This window comes from Rhinopithecus bieti, unplaced genomic scaffold (genome assembly GCF_001698545.2).
Source record: "Rhinopithecus bieti isolate Rb0 unplaced genomic scaffold, ASM169854v2 scaffold_9656, whole genome shotgun sequence".
NCBI classification, from domain to species: Eukaryota; Metazoa; Chordata; class Mammalia; order Primates; family Cercopithecidae; genus Rhinopithecus; species Rhinopithecus bieti.
In genome coordinates this window covers 726,643-744,156 of record NW_016806205.1, presented here as the reverse complement: position 1 = coordinate 744,156, position 17,514 = coordinate 726,643, and the positions used below count along the sequence as shown (strand labels likewise).

At 38.6% G+C, this 17,514-nt stretch overlaps 1 protein-coding gene across 2 annotated transcripts in view; it reads right to left on the bottom strand.

The window, feature by feature from the left end:
- The window catches only part of CNGB3 (cyclic nucleotide gated channel subunit beta 3), a 165,064-nt gene that overhangs the window by 30,053 nt on the left and 117,497 nt on the right, over positions 1-17,514 (bottom strand). For both annotated transcript variants that reach the window (XM_017875191.1, XM_017875192.1), the window contains one exon: positions 3,402-3,485. In XM_017875191.1, coding sequence (XP_017730680.1) covers positions 3,402-3,485 — 84 coding nt within the window. The remainder of the gene's footprint in view (positions 1-3,401; positions 3,486-17,514) is intronic.

Below are 17,514 nucleotides of genomic sequence, written 5' to 3'. Positions count from 1 at the left end.
TCATTTCAATAATTTTCCAAGGAGATCTGGCATAATCAACGAACCAAAACTTCCACTATTTCTTGCATATTTCTAGGCTAATTTAAGCCCTTTCTGCAAGTTTAATTAGCATTCAAATTAAGTAGACATTCCTCAGAGAATAAGGGCTGACAGCATGTGCAAAATAAGATTGAACCAAGCTCTGGTTGTTAGTGTGTGGACTAATTTGGAGAAAGTATGAAAAAAACAAGAGCTTCATGTAGAGTGAGGTAACCCCCAGAGAGAGTGCACTTCAAAATTTCAGGGTTTCTGTGTAGGAAGCTATTTCTAAGGCTCATGAGGGCTTTGTGACACTCAAGGGCACCCCATCAGAAAAGAGTAGTGCTACTTAAAGTGTGGTTCCTGGGTCAGCAGCATCAGCATCACTAGCAGCTTGTTTAGAGGTGCCAATTCTCAGTTTACTGAGAGTTCTCACTGCAGAAATATGAATCAGAATTTTTGGGAATGAGGTCCTAGAAATTGATGCTTTAACAAGAGCTCTAGGTGATTTCTGCCCTGCCCTAGAGCATCTGGAGAAAACTCCCACTCTTTCAAGCCGCCCAAGCTACCACTCAGTCAATTCCTGGGGATTAGGTAGGTCAGCAAACTTGGCCCCAAATGCTGTCATCTCTTAAATTATATAGATAACCTCAAATTGAACATATATTTTTCCTTCTCCTTGCCTTCAATATTTTGTGACAACGATAAGCAAAACAAAGCTGAATTCAGCCGCCTGAAGTCCTGTCAGGTAACAGCCTTTCTTCTCTGTCAATATCTACTATCATGCAAATCCCTTCTTAAAGAAATGTGACTTGTCATTCTAATGTCTCCTCATTTCTACTTTCCACCTACTTATTCCTTTTCCTGCCTCATTTGTCTCCACTGATGTTTTTGTTATTGAGTGATGAATGCGATGTGAAGAAGAAATTAGAAATGAGAAGGTTGCATCTACTCTGCATTTCATACTTTGTTAAACAAATTTGCACTGCTTAGGGGCACAGGTGCTAAAGTTTATGTGAGTTATCACAATTTTCAATCTCTGTTGCTACTGGCCCCAAATGAAAGGACATTTTTTGGTGCATTAAAGTCATGTCATTCCAGTACACCACTGTCCCCAAGGGGTTCTTGGACTGCACTGTGACTTGTATTTCCCATAATAATAATAATGATTTCATATCACCAATCTGCCTTCTTTTAACTTGGACTGATTTGTGTGGGATTGTATAATCTTGGTTCCCATTTTATCATAATCTCTCTTCCATTCCCCCCTTCTTCTCTGAAAGCTCCTTCTCAGTTGCCCTCTCTGACTCTTCTTCATTGATCTTTTCCACGAACACTGGAGCTCTTCAAAGTTAGAGCCAAGGCTCTCTTCTCTGACCTTTCCTTGAGCTTTTCTTGAAGTCTGTTTCCTTTATATTCCAGTTTCCAGTAACCCCCAGTTCCATCTTCTCTCATTAGACTGATTTTCACTGTGTACTTGGCATCTCCACGTGATGCCTTGAAGTACCTCATACTCCATTTGACTTTGTCTGTTTCACCACAGCCCATCACTCACTTGCTTCTGTTCCTAGGATATGCCAAGCTCCATCTTGCCTCTTGGCTCATGGTTCCAAGTCTTCATTAAAAAAATGCCATCCTGTGCACTTCTTTTTTTTGAAACTAAAGAACTATTTATCTTTAGATTTTTCAAGGGTCACTCCTGACAACCTAATAACCTCCCCATCTCCCAACCCTGGATCTAAATTAAGTGTCGTTGCCACTACATACTCTTCTGGCAACTTCTATCTTCCCTTTATACAACTTAGCACATTTTGTAATTACGCATTGACTTAATTTCACTTGTTCATTGCTTGTCTCTCCCATGAAGCCAGTGGTTCTTAGTTTTGGCTGCATTTTAGAATCATATGGGAGCTTTTAAATAATACTGGTATATGGGCTCCATCTAGACCAAATCAATCACTGAGGGGTGGAGCCCAGACATCTTCATTCAGGTGATTCTGATGTGCACTGTGAATTGAATACCATGGCACTAGAAAGGTAGGACCCTAAAGGACAAGAACCATCTTTTTTTTTTTTTTGCTCACTGCCCAGCACTGTTTCTGGCTCATCGTATTGAGAAACATTTACTGAGTTTTATGGAATAAATCATTCTAAAATTGTTCCAACATTTGCCTTATTATAGTTCTCTGTACTCACTCTATAGACACAGTTCCTTCCTTTTTGCCTTAGCTCACACTTCTTTCCTCTACCCCGAACACCTATTTCCTCTTTCACTTGGTTTACTCCAATTTATTTTTCAAGACTTAGCTCAGACCTCATCTTCTCTAGGAAATCTTACCAGTAACCAGGAAGGACAGGTGCCCCTTCTTTATGTCCTACAACAGCTTGTGCTTTCTTTGACCATAGCATTTAACACATTATTTTGAAATGATAAAAGTGCCTCTCATCTTTATTCACTTGTGAAATCACCGAGGTCTTGGATCATCTTGCATTTTTTTAAACTACTCATTTTTCTTTTTAAATTTTGATTATTGAGTTTATCTTTGATTTAGTTTCTCACTATATAAATCTCAGGGTCATCATTCCTTTTCTCCCCTTTCAAGTTAGTGATCAGAAATATGCAAAAATATTTATCTGAGGGGATGTTCATTTTATTTATGATAGCAGACATTTGAAAATTGATCCTGATACATCCCCAGACTGAAATATCATGCAGCTTTAAAAAATCATATTGTAGATTACTTAATACATAAAATGTTCATATGATATATTGTTACATGACAAAACATGTTTCAAAACGTATGTACAGTATGATGCCACTTTTATAGCACAAGCTCTATCCATCAGTCAATATAAAAAGATAGGCCAAAATATACGAAGAGTGGTTATTACTGTAGGGTGGAATTTATGTCCTTATGTTTTATGTGTTTTCTATTTTAAAATAATGAACATGTATTATTTTGTAATCATAAAAGCACAGTACAGGTTTTAAAATGTGGCATTGATTATTCACTACTTGGGAGAGCAAAATGAAGGTAACTGATATTTTGCCGAAGACATAAAAAAGGCTGACCCACCTATCACTTCTAGAACTTTTTCCTCCACTTTAAATATTTAAGATTAATGAGCTGTGACAATTGATAATTAACATTTATACAAAACAGTTTTTCAGGCTACCCACACTTCTATCCTATAATATGAGTAATGAAATCCATATTGTCTTGTTCCTTTGTGAACTCTGAGGGCGCATTATTGCTGTACAGAGCTATACATCATAATTATTTCTATACTATGGAATTCACCCTGAACAATGCTCTTGACTTATGTCTGAAATCCTCAAATTCATTTATTAGTTGTGCATTTGAAAAATAGCATGCACTCACCTTTTTGCAGACAAAGTCACCAGGCAAATAGAGAATGGATTTCAATCTTAGCAACATGTCATAAATCATCTGTGTATCACAACCCTATATAAAAAAGAAAAATAATTCTTATGGAAACAACTAAAAGGCCAATATTCCAAATGAATTCAAAACTCGATGAAAATAAACAGTAATATATATTGTTTGCATTAACATAAAAATATTAACTGCCAATGGCTATGGACTTGTCATGACCCAAAATTTAGAAAAAAAATACCTATAGTATAATGGCAAGGATTTAGATCTTGCTCAGATAGACTTGGGTGTGAATCCTGTCTCTCCTACATATTGCTACATAACCTCTCATGCCTCAGTTTACTAACGTGTAAAATGGGGATAAAAATGGTACTTATAACAAAAACTTAATGTACTTAATGACAGCTATTAATGGTAATATACTAATAATAGATTGTTAGTATATTAGGACCAACATAGAAGAAGATAATCACGTCATAAAACATTCCACAAATATACATAAAACTTGTAAGATAAACAGAGTTAATTTTGCTTGGGAGTAGGATGGGAGAGAGGGGAGGCACCAGAAAAGTGCTCATTTGGGTAATAAAATTTGAATCATTTGAGGATGAGGATGATTTGTATCTGTAAAGATGCACAATGATCCTTTTAGGCAGAGGGAAATTTACCTTTTCTTTGCTTGTTATGTATTTGCTTTGCACAAAGTATATACATTTTATTTATATTTGTTTTAGTCCTAGTATGTCTGATAGGTTAGCATATTTGCTAAAGCAAATTATAAACATAACTTTTTTTTTTTTTCTAAAAGGCATGGTTCTTTTGTTTTCAGTAAAAATTAAATAAATGGCCCAAGTGCTTAATTTCTTTAAATGCTGTCATCATTTCGGAATAATTTCACTTCAGATATTGGTATGCTGATCCACTTAAAACTCACTTAGAAAAAAGACAAACAAACTTTGGATTGATTTTTGAATCTTCTCCACTAAAGAAAGTTTGTGTCTTTGATATGGTAAAGAAAATTCACTTGAAATATGCTTGGAAGTTCTTGAATATGTACGTGTCTGGAATACTTCTGCAATGAAGGTAACTCTCAGTCACTCATATCCGTGGAGAAGATTTATATTGTAAATAATCAGAAATAGAAGATCTCAAAAGATCCACTTAGGCCGGGCGCGGTGGCTCAAGCCTGTAATCCCAGCACTTTGGGAGGCCGAGACGGGTGGATCACGAGGTCAGGAGATCGAGACCATCCTGGTCTACACGGTGAAACCCCGTCTCTACTAAAAAATACAAAAAACTAGCCGGGCGAGATGGCGGGCGCCTGTAGTCCCAGCTACTCGGGAGGCTGAGGCAGGAGAATGGCGGGAACCCGGGAGGCGGAGCTTGCAGTGAACTGAGATCGCGCCACTGCACTCCAGCCTGGGCTACAGAGCGAGACTCCGTCTCAAAAAAAAAAAAAAAAGATCCACTTATATTTGTTTTCATATAAATAATCTGAATTTTGGCACTAATTTTAAGGTTTTAATTATAATTTGTAAATCAAAAATGGCATTTGTATTCCTTGAACAACTCCTATCAGAATGTATTTGATGAAAATTCCCAACTATATTAACTTGTATTCATGGGAAATATTAATGATTTTAAATGCTGTTTTCCTGTGGCAGTAATTCTGATTTTATATATCTATAATATATATAAATTATGTATGTATATATTATGTACATATATAATGTAAAATATATATTAATAAAATATATAATTTAAATATAATCATATATAATACATATATTTTAGATGTATAAAATTATATATAAATCAGAATTACTGCCACAGTAATCAGAATATAAGTATATACACACACACACACACACACACACACAAATTGTGTGTGTATAGTAAATTCTTATAATTTTATGTTGCCTTGGTACCGATTTTGAATATAAGTTTAACTTTCTCATACTGGAAGCGGGATCAGTCACCCTTGATACGGTTTCCAGTTCTCTGCCTCTTTCCAGTTCCTCAATATGGTTGATCCAGACACCTGCTTTATACCACTGCCTCCTGGTGACCATCGTTCTATGGTACAGCTGGATGCAACTGACTAGAATTGCCCCACTGACCCTCAGAGCCCACATGGATGAGCAGATATTCCACAGTGACTACCTGTCAGTCACAGCAAGACCTCATGGAACTCATGTCTGCTGTAAACCAACCTGTCAGAACTTCCCCTGGGAAACCTCCCTGGGTAACACCCTGGATCCCAAAAAGGCTTTGGCCCATTCTCTCTCTCTCCACTGGTTGAGCACGAGTGTTCCCCCTTCCCATTGGCCCTGTGAGGCATGCTGCCCTCTTCTCTCTGAGATCTGTAATTAATAAAAATGCTTCTATTATTTCATGGGTTTTGTTGTGCTGCTTCCCCTGTGTCTCGCCTGACTGACATATCCAAACGTAACTTTTTTTCCAGTACAAGGTTTTCCTAGGGAGTGGCTATCTTATAGGAATAAACTGGACATGGATCAGACAAAAGCCACAAGAGCATCAGCCAATATAAATAAATTCCCTGTGAGAGAAATGTCTGTTCATGGTCAACCACCTAGGCATGAGGTCGTCGACTGGGATCAAGAAGTATCCCATGAAAGGCACACTGTGAATAGCCACCACCCATCCTCTGGAGCCCCGTGAGGGCAAGGCTGGAGTGTATGGCCACTCTCCCGAGACAGACCCCAACCCCAAGACCAAATGAAAGGAAATATAACAGTGTGGCAGCACAGTCGGCCTCCGTATCCATGGACTCCACCTCCACGGATTCAAACAACTGTGGATGGAGAATATTCAGAAAACAAACAAACAAACAAACAAAAAAACAAAATAGCAGTACCACAATAAAAAAATACAAACAAGAAATATGGTTTAACTATTATTTACATAGCATTTACATTGTATTTGGTACTATAAGTAATCTACAGATGAGTTAAAGTATACAGGAGGATGTGGGTAGGTTATTTGCAAATACTATGCCACAGATTTTGGTTTCCTTGGGGGTCCTGGAACCAATCCCCTGTGGATACCACAGGATAGACTGTATTGTTTTCAATACTGAAAAAATTGGAAACAACATACTGTCAACCTATGGGCAGATAAAATATTGAATATTTGTAGATTGGAATATCGTAAAATGGTTAAAATAAATTACAGATCGGCTGGGTGTGGTGGCTTACACCTGTAATCCCAGATTTTGGAGGCTGAGGAGGGCGGATTGCTTGAGCCCAGGAGTTTGAGACCAGCTTGGCCAACATGGTGAAACTCCATCTCTACTAAAAATACAAAAATCAGCTGGGCGTGGTGACAGGTGCCTGTAATCCCAGCTGCTTGAGAGGCTCAGGTGGGAAGATTGCTAGAACCTGGGAGGCGGAGTTGCAGTGAGCCGAGATTGCACCACTGCTCTCCAGCCTGGGTGACAGAGTAAGACCTTGTCTTAACAAAATTAATTAATTAATTGGAAAAATAAAGATAAAAATAAAATAAACATATCTATTTAAATATATGATTAAATTCAACCGATAGTGTTGAATGATAGTCTGAATATAGAATATATTCCGTATGATTCCAACTACAAAAATCTAAACACACTACTACCAGTTTATGTTTATATAGCTATAAAGTAAAATGATAAAGATGAGGAGTGGAGGGACATCCTCAGATGAGGGTCTTCGTGGCCACCTCTAGGGAGGGAGGAAGGAGAATGGGTCTGGGGAGAAGAACTGATGAAACTTCAATTTCATTTTTATTAATTTTAAATTTTAATAAAATGTCTCCCTTTGCGGAGAAATGTGTTCAGTCTTCTTTCCCCTTTTATTCTTTAGGTGGGCTCAGGGTCAGATAGCACCAGTGAAGGAAATCAGATCAATGGGAAGTGTGAGACCAACCTAGGAGATAAGCCCGAACCTAGATAAGCAATCAGTGAGCACTTTTCTCAGCAGGAATACACACAAGCACCTACATCCATAGCTTTCAGCTGACGGCTTGGATTTCCTCCGAGAAAAACATTTGAACCAATCTAAATATGACTTTTTATTAACATACTCGGATAGCACATAGATCAAGTCATGCAAACTGAATCTAGCAGCTGTATATAGTAAAAACTTAGAATTTAAGTTTCACCAATTAAGTGATTCTGTCCCTTAATGATTACTTTATGAAAAGACGCCACTAACTTTGGAGCAGCTTTTGTTTAGGACTAAATCCTTCTTATTTGGATTTAGGCCTAGTGAAATAAAGTTTGCATTATGATGTCATTATATTTTATAATGATGTCATTATATTTTATAACGTGTTTGAGAACTATTATTATTCTCTTTTTTCTCCAGAAAATGATTATTTTCTTGAGATATACATTGCTTCATTATTGTGTGATTAAATAGAATTACATCCTGAGGCAACTTTTTCTCTCAGTAACCCAGCTCCATTTTGTTTAGTTAGGAATTTTTCTGATGTATGAAAAGACAGGATTGCTTTGTAAATGTCTCTTTTTTCTATAAAGTGAGAGTACCTGAGAAAGTATCAACATTAGCATTATACTTGTATATAACATTTGTATTATGTTTTACTGTCATATCTTTACCTGTTTAATTCTTCCAGCCTCCCACTGATGCCTGGCATTAATGAATATATGGTCATCACTCCTGGTTTTTAGATAGGAACTGGAATCCCAGGAAGCCTGTTGACTTTCTCTAAGGTCACACATACGATAGGTATTGGAGGAAGAGTATCACCAGAGTGTGTTTTTATCTACACTTGGAGCAACTTGAGATCAAAGTGTTTGTATTATTCACTCTTGTATTCTCAGTGTCTCACCAGGGTTTAGGGCATGTTGGGTGCTAAATAAAAATGGGCTGACATATAGAATGAAGCTGTTAGAAATGATTCCATTTTGGACAATGAGAAATTCAGTGCTGCATAGCTGTGTTACAGATTTGAATGAGGATATTGGAGATTTGAATGGAGTTGGGAGAAATGTTACTTTGATTCACAACAGAGCCATAGGTTAGATGGTGTTTCTCGTACCCAGGAAATTCCACTTTTAATAATGGCAAACTCTGAATACAATTGTAAGGTTGGTAAAATTTTTCCTTGGAATGTGTACTCTCTTAGTCCTATAGAATTTCTCAATTTCTAGGCTCATTTCTGCTTTCTTTGAAACAGAACTTAAGATATCATCACTATTTTATAACTCACTGTGAATTTAAGTCACTCTCAAGTATAAGTAATGGTCTTCAGGGCTTTTTCCATCTCAGCTTGCTTATTACAAAGGGACATGCTTTGTTCTATCTTAAACCCTTTTCTCATTAAACAAGTAAGTTATAGGTGATATGACTAGGGCAGGGAATTCTGAATTCAGTTCTTCATGCTATTGACTATGTGAGGCATGATACTGATTGGTAGCTGCTGGGACCAGCAAAGTCAAATGTGATAAAAAATCTGCAAAGTGCTGTGATGTCATCATTTATTAATATTACTTAGACCTAAACTTACAGTCAATATTTGCAACACTAGTAAAAATCATCTCTGTCAAACTTTCCCTGAAAATTGGCAATAGTTCTAATTTTCTAGGAGTTTGGGTCAAAGTGGGTAGTCATGAGTTAGACAGAATCCTGAAGATGAATCTAATCCAGCAGTCCCCAATCTTTTTGGCGCCAGGGACCAGTTTTGTGGAAGACAATTTTTTTCACTGATGGGCAGTTGGGGGGATGGTTTCAGGATGATTCAAGCACATTACATTTATTGTGCATTTTCTTTCTATTATTATTACTTTGTAATATGTAACAAAATAATTATATAACTCACCATAATGTAGAATCAGTGGGAGCCCTGAGCTTGTTTACTTGCAACTAGACAGTCCCATCTGGGGGTGATGGGAGACAGTGACAAATCATCAGGCATAAGATTCTCATAAGGCATATGCAACCTAGATCCCTCGCATGCAGAGTTCACAATAGGGTTCCACTCCTATGAGAATCTAACGCCACTGCTGATCTGACAGGAGGCAGAGCTTGGGTGGTAATGCCAGCAATGAGCAGTGGTTGTAAATACAGATGAAGCTGCTCTCACTCACCCACCACTCAACTCCTTCTTTGCTGCCTGGTTCCCAATAGGCCACCAACTGGCACTTGTCTGTGACCCTGGGGTGGGCACGCCTGATCTAGTCAATTTTTCTATGATCAGGCAGGGCCACAGGAAGAATCTGATTTTACCTGTGTAGAAACTCCCACATGGTTGCATCGGTATTATTTCTCCATTCAATAATAACTATGGAATTTACTATGTGCCAGGTCCTGATATAAGTGCCTCATATATTTTGAGTCCCTTACAGCCAAGTATATTATCTCATTTATTTAGTGTCTTCCCTCCCTATCGAAGGGCTCCAGAGGGCAGAAACAACATGGCTGCAGTAGCTGGGCAGTAGCCCTCCATGTCTGGCTCAGTGCTTTAGACAGAGCAACTGCTGAGGATGTATAGTTGAATGGAGTTCATTTAGATTATAAACTCACTATTCAAAACATTTTTTAAAAATCTAGCAACAATACTTTATTGCTGATACCATTGGGATAAAAATAAAGTTGGCAGAAACGAAACAAATCTCACTGCAGTCTCACTCTCACGTTCTGATTTCAGGCCCTGTGGAGTATATATGTGATGACATATCAGATAAGTAGGATGCCACTGCTGGGGATCTGCATGTGAGTGTTAGGGAAAGCATGCTGCCATTCCGGTTCTATTCCTGGCTCAGTCTGTCACTCACACACAAAACACTTCCTTCTCATCCTTTCTTCCTTAGAAGTCACAGCCTTTGCAGGTTCTCTTTGTCACATAATCGCAAACAATGAGTCAAAGATCCCAGTGAGGTGTCCTGTTGGGATGGGTTCTGCATAATTACCAGCGCAGCAAATAGACACATTGTGCCTTCCTTGTCAGACTGAAGGTACCTACATTCCAATTTTGGTATCTCTGGGTCCCCGCTTTCCTACTGACTGCGGGCTGTTTCTAAAGTATGCGATTCTAATACCAGCCACTAGGTGGCGCAACAGAACTTACATTAAAGTTTCTCCCATTTCTGGTAACACAGTGGTAGAGGCAAAATGTGATTTTCCTAGCATTTAATTTGATAAAATATATTTAAAAATCGAGATCGAAATAATAAATCATCAGAAATGAGGGGAAATTGCCCAATCTCATAGAAATGAATCACTCCTTATTAGCTTAATACTTGTGCTTGGGCCTGGAATAACGTGAAATCTGCAAGGAAGAGGAACCATTTTTGTGAAAATTAAAATATATATATATATAATTTGACTATTCATCTCTAAGCTATTTCAAATCTCCGATCACCCACGTTGAAGCAGCAAATCTTACTAATTAACCACAATTTATTGAAGCAAAGTTTTAGTGAAAATCTGTGACTCTAATTCCACCTGCTTTGATTAAGAGGAGAAAAATCCTGCATGAGATTCAGAGGCTTTTCTTAGCAGGAAAGTAGAAAAGTGTGTGTGACTGTAGATATCTATCTGATGTGCCAAGTCTTAGTCTGTGAATATCGCCAAAGGATTGCCTTGGTCTTGATCTTTTTTTTTTTTTTTTTTTTTTTAGACAGGGTCTCGCTCTGTTGCCCAGGCTGGAGTATAGAGGCACAATCATGGCTTACTGCAGCCTCAACCTCCTGGGCTCAGGTGATCCTCTTGTCTTGGCCTCCTGAGTAGTAGGGACTACAGGCACCTGGCTAAATTTTCTATTATTTGTAAAGATGAGTTCTCACTATGTTGCCAGGCTGGTCTTGAACTCCTGGGGTCAGGCAATCCTCTTGCCTTGACCTCCCAAAGTGCTGGGATAACAGCCATGAGCTACTGCACTGGAGCAGCTTGACTTTGGACTCTAGTGAAACTTTTCCAGTTCCTCCCCACCTTATCAGTTATCCAGATAGGGTTGGTAGAGAACTGAAGGTAAGAATGATAGAGTGGTGTAAAGAAAGCCGTGCTCAAACTGTCCCAATGCTTAGAGCTCAATGACCTCAGTCAGGTAAGTTGTTTGCTCTCTGTAAAATGGGATGTAACAAAGCTTTCATTGGAAGTGTATTAGTTTGTTAGGGCTGCCATAACACAGTTATACAGGGTGTGTGCTTTAAACAACACAAATTATTTTCTCACAGTTCTGGAGGCTAAACGCTTAAGATCAAGGCATCAGCAGGTCTGGTTTCTTCTGTGGCCTCTCTGCTTGGCTTGCAGATGGCCACCTTCTCACTGTGTCCTTACATGGTTTTTCCTCTGTGCACTTGCACCTGTGGTGTCTCTATGTGTCCAAATTTCCTCTTCTTACAAGGACACCAAATTGAATTAGGACCCATCCTCCTAGCCTCATTTTAACTTCAGTGAACAGGTTAGTATTTTCCATGCCTAGGAGCTTTCTCCCAGGTGCTTCTAGTTTCTCACTCCACAGGCTCCTACACGTCCCACACCTGGGCCATTCCCACCTTTGTGCACTCAGCTCCCTGGGTGCGTAGTGGCTTTCAGTGAAGATAGGAGACTGGTTCAGAAGCAGTGCAAGGATCAGTCAGGTATAAATTATGAGATGTAGGGTGGAGGATCACTATTCATCCTATTTCCTTGGTAAGAAAATAAATTTGTGTAAACTGCTAAGACTATCTCTATGAAAATAAATTTAGAAAGATTCCATACCTACGTATTTTCTACTTCACTTGGCTTTACAAAAAAAAACCTTTTCATGTAACAGAAATATAAATGTAAATGGGTTCTTTCTGGAAAGAACTGTATCTTTAACAGAAATGTCAGGAAAGAATGAATCTAAGTTGTATACAACATTAGCAAGATGTGAAGATTTAACCTTTTTTCTCAATCAGATGTTGCTGATTTGGTGGAGTACCAAAAAGTACATATAGAAAGAAAAAAACTATGAGGCAAAAAACTGTTATCTTCCCAAACAGGAGATAATCCCATAAAAGTCATTGGTGTCTAATTTAAAGCATTTGTTTTCCTTTAGGAAAGAGTTACTTACTGTCACTTATTCTCAATTAAGTTCGTCATTCAGGTATAAAGAGTTTTATAATATTTTAAAACACCGTTAAGATAATTTAGCTTAGTGGCTTTCATACATTTCTGACCATACCTATAATAAGACATATATTTTCATTGTGCCTAGTACACACATAAATATGTATATGTGATTTTAAAAATAAAACATACAAACTTTTATAATATCTACTCTTGTGTATGAGGCACTCTGCTATTTTCTTTTTAAAAATTTTATTTAATTTCAATAGTTTTGGGGGGAACAGGTGGTTTTTGATTACATAGATAAGTTCTTTAGTGGTGATTTCTGAGATTTTGGTGCACCGATTACCCAAGCAGTGTACACTATACCCATTGTGTAGCCTTTTATCCTTCACCCCCCTTCCCACAGTTACCCTTGAGTCTCCAAAGTCCATTATATTATTCTTATGCCCCTGCATCCTCATAGGTTAGCTCCCACTTATAAATAAGTATATACAATATTTGATTTTCTATTCCTGAGTTACTTCACTTAGAATAATGGTCTCCTTCCAGGCATGGTGGCTCATGCCTGTAATCCTAGCACCTTGGGAGGCTGAGATGGGCAGATCATGAGGTCAAGAGATTAAGACCATCCTGGCCAACACGGTGAAATCCTGCCTCTACTAAAAATACAAAAATTAGCTGGGCGTGGTGGCACACCCTGTAGTCCCAGCTACTCAGGAGGCTGAGGCAGGAGAATGACTTAAACCTGGGAGGCGGAGGTTGCAGTGAGCCAAGATTGTGCCACTGCACTACAGCCTGGGTGACAGAGCGAGACATTGTTTAAAAAACAAAAAAACAATAAAAAAAGGAATAATGGCCTCCAACTCCATCCAAGTTGATGCAAATGCCATTATTTTGTTCCTTTTTATGTCTGACTGGTGTTCCATGGTATATGTGTGTATATACAAATACATCAATATGCAGTAGAGGTGTCTGCAACTTAGAAATGGAGTTTACAGTTGAGTGTTATTTTGCAGAACAATGTAGAGTAAGTCTCATTCCTTGCTCATATAACAGACTTTAGTATATGAAACTTCCACTGCCCTTGAATTTATTTATTTTCTCACAACTAAACATCCTCAGCATCTACTCATTTTCTTTTGGGGTCATTCTTCTTTTTTTTTGAAAATGGAATAATAATTTACGTAAAATGAAATATACAGATCTTAAGGGACAGTTGGATCAATTTTGATAAATGTATACACTTACGTAACTTCCCTAGCAAGACAAAAAACATTTCCATCACCATACAAAGTTCCCTCATGCTTCTTCCTAATCAATCTCCTCATCTCCATTCACCACCAGAAGCATTCATTAATCTGACTTCCACCATTACAGAATAATTTTATAAGATTACCCTTTTACTATCCTTGGTCCACAGCTCAACCCCTCCTCTTAACCCCTTAGCTGGAACCTTCTTAAAACTGGTTATTTGCAATTTGATATGCTAATCCAAATGTAGTTTAAATGATTAAGAAACCGATATTATGTGAAAATGTCCGGGAATCCCACATATGGTTCTACTGACTCATGTGGAGTTGGAGATCAAGTAAAACTTCTATCTAAAAAGAAGTGTTATAAACTATTACACTTTTGCTTTTGTTATATATAGATCTCTCGTTCTCTCTACACATACATACACACACACATACACACACACAGACATATATATATATATATTTGAGTCAGGGTCTTGCTCTGTCACCCAGGCTGGGTATAGTGGTGCAATCCTGGCCTACTGTGGCCTCGAACTCCTGGGCTCAAGCAATCTTCCTGCCTCAGCCTCCCAAGTAGCTGGGACAAAAGGTGTGTACCAACATGCTCAGCTAAGTTTTTTGTTTTTAGAAATGGGGTCTTGCTATGTTGCCCAGGCTGATCTTGAGCTCTTGGGCTCAAGCTATCATCCTGCCTCTACCTCCCAAAGTCCTGGGATTATTGGCATAAGCCATGGTAGCTGGCCTGTAATATTTTCCTTTTGGACCTAAGTTTAGAATTTTACTTTTATGCTTGTTGATGTTAATCTTGTTTGCTTTGCTTGTTGTTTCAAAGTATTTAGTAATTTTAAATTTTGTAATTAATATATTTTATTCTATTCCTTCTTCCTTTGTGTCATCTGCCAATTTGAAAATCACATCTTTTATATGATCATCAAAATATTGATAGAAATCTAGCACAGGACATAGCTAAGAAAAGAGTCCTAGAATACTGACCTAACTCTAATAACTTACAAAGTCGTGGGTTAACCTAATGCTGGGGGTGACTATGCCTAACCATTCTACTCTACAGCTTCTGCTTCTTCATCTTGTTTCTAATATTATTGATTATATAATTTTAAGACATATCCTTCTGTTTGGATTATGTTTTTTCTTCTGTCCATACTTTCATCTTAAGTGATCACATTGAGTCCCTTGGCTTGAAATACACCAATATGCTGACAGGTCCAAATGTATTGCTCCAGCTTGGACCTCTCCCCCGAACTCAGATTTATAAACCAAACTGCCTACATGACATTTTCAACTGGAATCTAACAGTCACCTCATCCAACAAACACATCTGTTTTTGTGCCGATATTAAAAGTACACCACAGACTGGGTAATTTATAAATAACAGAAATGTATTTCTCACAGTTCTGAAGACCGAGAAGTCCAAGATTAAGGCATGAGCAGGTGTGGCCTCTGGTGAGCGCTGCTCTTTTTTCCAAGAGGATGCCTTGTTGCTGCATCCTCCAGATGGGAGGAATACTATGTCCTTACATAGTGGAAGACCAGGAGGGCAAGAGAGTTCTTCCTTCCCCTTGAGACCTTTTATAATGGTGCTAAACCCATTCATGAGGGTCGAACCCTCAAGACTCAATCACTTCCCAAAAGGCCACACGTCTTCATGTTGTTGCATTAGGGATTGAGTTTCCACATGATTTTTGGAGAGGATGCCGTTATCCAAACCATAGAAACATCCAAAAACAAAGAGTTGATTTCCAGCCCATCCAACCTACACTTACTTTAAAGTTTCCTATTTTGCAAATGATATCTTTGTTCTTCTTGTTCCTCAGATCTAAACCCTTGGAATCATTTTTGGTCCTTTTCTGTTTCTTACCCTCTTCATGTAATCAAACAGGAAAACTATGGGATTTTTGGGTTTGAATACACCCAATATTTGGCCACTTCTCAAAAACTCTGCTTCAATAACCCTGGGTCTGGTCACCATCATCTCTTCCACAGATGGTTATAACTTCCATTTGGCCTCCCTGCCTTCCACATTTGCTTCCTAAGGCCTTTTCTCCACACAGCAGGAAAGATCCTGTTCAAACTGGTCTTGAATAGGTCATTTTCCGCTCAAGAGCCTCAGTGTCTTTGCAACTCAGAGTACAATTTAAAGTCTACAGATGGCTGGGCACAGTGGCTTATGCCTGTAATTCCAGCACTTTGGGAGGCTGAGTGGGGGCAGATCACTTGAAGTCAGAAGTTCAAGACCAGCCTGGCCAACATTGTGAAACCCCATCTCTACTAAAAGTAGAAAAATTAGTTGGGTGTGGTGGTCATGCCTGTAATCCCAGCTACTTGGGAGGCTGAAGCAGGAGAATCATTTGAACTCGGGAGGCAGAGGTTGCAGTGGGCTGGGATTGTGTCACTGTACTCCAGCCTGGACAACAGAGCAAGGATCTTTCTCTAAATAAATAAATAAATAAAGTCTATAGATCCTCCAAGGCCCTCCATTAACTGCCGCCTGCCTCAGCCTCCCCTTTTTTTTTCCCATTCTTCCCTGACTGCTCTTGCTTCCACCACTGCCTTTGCTCCAGCCACTCTGGCTTCCTTGCAGTGTGTTTCCAGCTCAGGGCATCATGTCATCCATCCTCCTATAATATTCCCTCCTGTCCTCATTCCTTTCTGTCCTCTTCCAATATCTGCATAGCTCACTCCCTTGCTTCTTGCAGTCCTCTGCTTGGGTGCTCAAATGCATTTAATCAGAGAGGCCTTTCCTGGCCAGTGCCACGCTCATCCTCCTTTACCTGTGACATGGCTGGGATCTGTGTCTCCACCAAATCTTTTGTCGAATTGCAATCCCCAATGTTGGACATGGAGCCTGGTGGGAGGTGATTAAATCACAGGGCAGATTTCCTATGAATGGTTTAGCACCATCCGCTTTGATACTGTCCTCATGATAGTGAGTGAGTTCTCATAATATCTGGTTGTTTCAGTGTGTGACACTGACCCCGCCTGCCTTGGTCCTGCTCCTGCTGTATAAGATGCCTGCCCCTGCTTTGCCCTTTGCCATGAGTAAAAGCTCCCTGAAGCCTCCCCAGAGGCAGATGCCACCATGCTTCCTGTACAGCCCGCAGAACCATGACCAAATAAACATCTTTTCTTTATAAATTACCCAGTCTCAGGTATTTTTTTTTTAACAGCAATGCGAGAACAACCTATAAAACCTGCTTAACTTTGTTCAAGGCGTTATCACCTCCACACATGTTATATATTTATTTTTCGTTCCCTTCTTCTGGAATTTAAGCTCTACTTGAGTAAGTATTTGTTTTCAACTGTTATATTCCCAGGGGCTAAAGTGGTGCCTGAAACATGGTGGGAACTTCATAAATACTTTTTGAATGAATTAATTGAATGGATAAGTCGGTGAATGCTATACCCAGAAGGAAATATTAGGTGAGAAAATTTATATGGGATATAATGCATAAAAGAGTAGTAATACTTAAACATTTAAAAAGTAAAAAATTTCTTTGTTATACTTTTTTTTCCTGAAACAAAAAGCTTCTAAATTAAAATTTGGCCATTTGAAGAGTCTAAATCCAAAGTATTTGTAATAGAAGACATGATTAGGTATGATTCTCCGATTTCAGGCCATTCCAGAGCTAATCTGGAGCCTGATTTGTTGTGCATTGCCAAGGCACATGTATAGATGGGAGGTGATACATGTACTAGCAAAGACATAGAGCCATATAATTTAAATTATATTTAAATTAATGCAAGAAGAGTCTGAAGAACTCT